The sequence below is a fragment of the Lupinus angustifolius genome, unplaced genomic scaffold (genome assembly GCF_001865875.1).
Source record: "Lupinus angustifolius cultivar Tanjil unplaced genomic scaffold, LupAngTanjil_v1.0 Scaffold_48_99, whole genome shotgun sequence".
NCBI classification, from domain to species: Eukaryota; Viridiplantae; Streptophyta; class Magnoliopsida; order Fabales; family Fabaceae; genus Lupinus; species Lupinus angustifolius.
This window is the reverse complement of record NW_017728884.1, coordinates 121,837-127,727: the sequence shown is the minus strand read 5'-3', so window position 1 is coordinate 127,727 and position 5,891 is coordinate 121,837. Positions and strand designations below refer to the sequence as shown.

The window sequence follows — 5,891 nt, the reverse complement described above, 5'->3', positions numbered from 1 at the left end:
TATCTCCTAACTTTAAATCCTAACCATCCAAATATTAAAAAAAAAATTGTTAATATGTGATTCGGTTCCAACGGTTCCTAAATTTCCAAACCATGAACCAAACCGAACTTAAAAGTTCCAAATGAAAAAACTAAACCGAATAGTAGAACCGAACCAAACCACAAAAATGCGGTTCGATTCAGTTTATTTCATTGGTTTCACAATTTAAACTGGAATCGCTTACACTCCTACGTAAATGGATTAGCTTCCAGTACTATACTAATATATCAACTATTTTATACAAAAATGATAATAACTTTCTTAGTCACATTTAAACTGTTTTAAATTAATACATTTTTTTATTCAATGATATTTTATACTATATTTAAAATTAATTTAAAAAACAAGGGATTGAGAGAGTTTGAAAAATAAACCAATAAAAAGTATTATATTAAAATGTGTGTATGGGCGTTGTATCTCTCTACTAAATATTCGTATGATTTTCAACCATGTTAAAAATACACCTCACTCTAACACATGCCAATTTTTAAATAAAGTGCTTAAACGATAATGTAATAGAGAGTGTAAGAGTTGTTCTAGTAATGTAAGACATTGCTAAATTTCTAGGATGACGAAAAAGGTTAAATGTTCGATTCTTGGGAGCGACATTTGTTAGGAGTAACAGCCATACACCTCAAAAGAAAGATATTAGTTCCTTACTCATAAGGTGAGGATACCCGTATAAACAAGATATTTCTCCTTAATCTAGTTCAAAACTACACTTGTTTATGAACAACTTTACTGGGAAGAAATGTTGATTCATGTGACTAGAAGCATATCAATTCATATGTTATGATCCAAAACTAATATTAGGACATAAACTAGGAAAGTTCTAGACGCTCAGAAGTACTTTTGTTTTTATAACGAGTCATCATCAGTTGAACTTATCTCATTTAACATATCTAACAGTAACAAATAAATCATGATGACTTTGTCAAATTTATACACCAACTAATTAAATAAAAAATATTTACCAAATAACTATTTTATGATAGATGCATTTGTTAGTATCTGGTTTCATGATTGAAAATAGATAAAAAGATGTTCAATGTTACATAATTGCAGGCGGGATTTAGCTTTGGTACAATGGCTTACATGTGTTTCATGTTCTCTGTAACAACACCAGTTGGGATAATTTTGGGGATGATTCTATTCTCAGTGACAGGCTATGATGACAGTAGTGTTAATGCCTTGATCATGGAAGGGTTACTTGGTTCAATTTCATCTGGGATTTTAATTTACATGGCTCTTGTTGATCTTATAGCAGTTGATTTTTTTCATAACAAGCTTATGAACTCCAATATGTCCTTGAAAAAAGTGTCATTTCTTGCATTAACTATGGGCTCTGCTGCAATGTCTGTTCTCGCCCTTTGGGCTTGAATATTTTTGTTCTAGTGTTCATTGTTGGAATTAATTATTAGAGATACTACAATGATGACTTCTATCATTATATAGTTAAGTAGAAGCATAGGTGGATGATTATGAAATTTTCTTGAAGAAAAAGAAGTTATTCATTTATAAATTATAGATTACTATTAGCATACTTCATTCTCTAATGGGACAAAAGAACTAACTTGCTTGCATGTTACAACTAGAGACCAAAATCATGACTCATGATTATCCACACTATTCATAGTTCTCACCATAAAAATAAAAATAAGATATTTGGTATGTACATCATAATTTTCAAGATAATTATGTTCATAATTATAAATCTTACTTGAATTAGATCACTTTAGATTGACTAATTAAAATATAATGACTCTAATACATTTAGATATAGCATGTGTAATCCAAAATTTATAACAATCTCTCACAAATCACATATGTAATCATGACTCATGATTATCCACACTATTCATAGTTCTAATTTTGTTCACCATAAAAATAAAAATAAGATATTTGATATGTACATCATAATTTTCAAGACAATTATGTTCATAACTATAAATCTTACTTGAATTAGATCACTTTAGACTGACTAATTAAAATATAATGAGTGTAATACATTTAGACATAACATGTGTGACCCAAAATTTATATCAATCTCTCACAAATCACATATGTAATCTTATAAATGTGCTAGACTTTATGAGTTCAAAAAATTTTCATTATAAAACAAATATATTCTTACATATTTTGTCCATTAATTATATTAATATATACAATGAAATGCAAATTCATTATTTCAATCATAACTAAACTCATGATATCAAATACTAACAACACTAAATGACATAGATTAACCATACAATGTGTAAGGTGAAAATTGCATAAATATCATTTATATAAGTTTATTTTTAGACTCGTCATACTTTATTTTAGTGGGGTTACTAGAGACATCATAAAAGTGTTAGGTATCAGTGACAGAATACACCTAGAAGGGGTTGAATAGGTGTCGCGGTTTCCACTTACCGCTATTTGCACCAAGCCCTATTCTAGAAAATCACCTAGTTAATCGATTAAAACTATGACTTAATCGATTAAGTCGCACAGAATTAGCAATTGCTGAAAGGCTCAATTACACATCCAATTACAGATTATACATAAATGATATAGCAGATATATTTGAACACAAACGATCTTTATTTAGCAGTAATATTATATTCAAAATATCAGCTATAATAGGCGATTAAAAGCCACTTAAAACATTAAAGAGATAAGAGAAAGAAACAACCTGCAACAAGGTTTTTATACTAGTTCATTTTGCAGTTCACTGCAAAACTACATACAGTCATCCCCTCTGATCTGGGATATTTTCTTCACTAAAATTGAAGTCAATGTATCTTACATACACACTTCTAATTACAAGACCTTGAATGCTACCTTCTTGAATTCCCAGAACCTCTACCTTGGTTTGACCTTACCCAATCGCCTAGGAAAATCTTTCCTACGATCCAGCCCCAGCCAAGAGTATATTTAAACTTAAGACCTCCAAGTCTTGATGAAGACTCTCTAATCTCGTTGCTGGTACGACACCAAGAGACGAATTTCCTTGTTACACAAACAACACAAAAAATAGAGTTATGTGAAGCTCAAAATAGCTCAAATATTACAAGAAAGAACAAGCTATAAACCCTATACAAATCTCACAATTACTATTATGTATAAGATCAGAATCACGAAGAACATGTAATTTCTACTCTTAAGAAATCTCTAAACAGTAATGAAAGAATCATGAAAGAACAAGATAGAATGATGCACATATTTGATAATATGCAATGGATGACATGTTAATCTCTAAGCACAATACTATCTGACTCTAATCTCACATACAATTCTCTTTGCCTATATGATATACAAAGAATACGAAAATATGCAACTTAGCAATTCTAAAATGAATGTATGAAGCATGATGTAAAAATACATTTTATATAAAAGAGTTGTTTTGCATCCAGTTAATCGATTATGTTGCCTGTTAATCGATTAACGGGTTGTTAGAGAGTAACTGAACTCTGTTTTTCAGTTATCTGTTGAAACTGTTAAAAAATGTTTTCACGTTAATCGATTAAAGCTTCACTTAATCGATAACTGACATATTTTCAGTTAAAATGTTAATTGTAACGCCCCGAAAATTATTTCATATTTAATATATTTAATCGCTTAGAAAATGGGTAATTTTATTTTTATTTTTTATGTAACCTATAACTTACAAATCATTTTCACTTTTACCTTATTCCATTTTCAAACGCCACATTTTCAAACCTTACGGAAATAAAATTCTTAATACATTGAAGATAATTAAATGAACACAGTTCTTTTCTGAATACTTCCCATTCATAAAATTCTTGAATAAATACAGAATTGTTTACAGGGCGAAATCTAATCATCGTCACAAATAAAAAAAACTAAAAATACAAAGAAAATAATGTTGGGGCATTGACATTACAAAAAGTACCTCACACAGGTTCCTATCACAACAAAACAAAAGAGAAACCTCCGAAACCGGAGGTGCACTAGAAGCCTCGCTAGGGTCTTCCTCCACTTTCGAGTCAGAAGTGATCTCAATGACCTCAACTGAATCTTCTATGAAGATAAGCTCTCGTTGTCTTCCTCCTCCTCCACTTCATCCGCTCCCCAATCCATTGAGGGGCCCAGGGTCTACCCCCTTGGCATGGCTCCGTCTGTCTCTCTTGGCGTCGATCTTGATGATGAGAATCCTGTTTGGGGCCAGGTCCTAACGACTTCTGGTATGCCTCGAGCTTCAGCCAGTACAGAAAGTCTGGCGGTTGTAGGTCTTTGGTCGGGCAAAGTGAATGATGCCTCCCGAACTGCGTAGTAAGGTGGAAGATACAGAACTGAGCCATTGCTTACCCAATCCAGCTCTAGGTCGCAAGGACCTGCGTAAGTGTATCGATTACCCTCAACACTCTATGTCCCCTCCTGGGACATAGTGAAGCGATAACCTCAGATCAGTGCTGATGGGTCCATCTGAACATGCGTACAAATACACCATAAGAAAAGAGAGGGAGTAAAACATCTATGAAAAACTTGTCAGCGACGTCGTGGAATTACACGGAATAATACACCAAGACAATACACGAGTACAGATATATCATGTGATCATACAAGCATATAATAACAATGAATGAAGTATAAAATTCGAGAACTTAGAATCAATATAGAAGAATATCATGTATGCAATGCGATGCATGAGTCCACCATCCTTACTCCTTTATCCTCCCAATAACTATTCGGAAATAACCGAGAGTGCAGTTCCCATAACAAGCCGATTTGATCGCACCAAAATTATTGCTCGCAAGGATATATGATCGATCTGTTCCAACAGAACTGTCCATTTCAGGACGGTGTCGTATAAAATACTTTATGGGCATCCCTCTCATCGATCCTGATTGCAAAGAGGGAGTTGTTAGAGACTGTCTAGTTTGTGCTATGAGCACTTTCCGATCCAACAGAATACCTCATCCAGGAATACAAGGGACTCGTCTCACCTACACTCTCCCTCAAGACTTTGCTNTTTGCTGACGAATCACCGCCATCAACGCCGTCCCTCTCAACATCTCAGGGCTCATTCGTCTCCCGTACATTTCCTCTCCACTACTTCATTTTTTACCATGGATATGCACCCTAACCGAAATTAGCAAATTATGTCTTTTAATCCATCTTTTCTAACGATCTGCCCATCCTAAGACATCTCCCATCGGGAATGCCTCTAGTGGGTCCCGATCTTAATTTCGTCACCACTATGAACAATCGCTGAATTATCCTGGACGGCACTCAAGCCAAGCCTCTTACGGTCACACGATCTTGCTACATGGGCACAACATAATACTTCTCAGCACCACTACGAACCATCGTTGAATCATCCTGGACGACTCCTCTAGCCAAGCCTCTTACGGTCAAACGATCTCGCTGCATGGGCATAATATCACACCCTCGGGCCAAGCAATTCCTTACTTTTATTACTTTCAAGAATTTCATATAGTTATTTACCTTTACAACTTCTTGATGGAAAACATGTCATTAGGCTCTCGTGTATATGAGAGTTATAGTTCAAACGACTTAAAAAGAAGTCATGTCTGTATGGAGCCCTCTCGCTCAAGCGAGAGCTGTCTCGCTCAAGAGAGGGCACATCCATTTTTAAGGCATTTGTGGCTTAAGCGAGAGCTGTCTCGCTTAAGCGAGAAAACAATTAGTTCTCTTGGTGCCTATTTTAGTTCAAGTGAGAGCTGTTTCGTCCGGAGCTAAAACACTTGTTTTCTCTAGACATTTCTCGCTCAAGCGAGAGCTGTCTCGCTCAAGCAAGAAGAGCCTGAATATCATTTTAATTACTTTTCTCAAGAAAAATATTTCTCATTTATATCACATGTTTTTAAACCTTGAATTTAACA

The 5,891-nt window shown here is 34.2% G+C and overlaps 1 protein-coding gene across 1 annotated transcript in view; it reads left to right on the top strand.

Annotated features, from left to right (window-relative positions):
- The window catches only part of LOC109342005 (zinc transporter 6, chloroplastic-like), a 4,994-nt gene extending 3,506 nt beyond the window's left edge, over positions 1-1,488 (top strand). Inside the window, exon 2 of the mRNA XM_019579957.1 lies at positions 1,105-1,488. Coding sequence (XP_019435502.1) covers positions 1,105-1,419 — 315 coding nt within the window. The 3' untranslated portion in view covers positions 1,420-1,488. The remainder of the gene's footprint in view (positions 1-1,104) is intronic.
- The last annotated feature ends 4,403 nt before the right edge of the window (positions 1,489-5,891 follow it).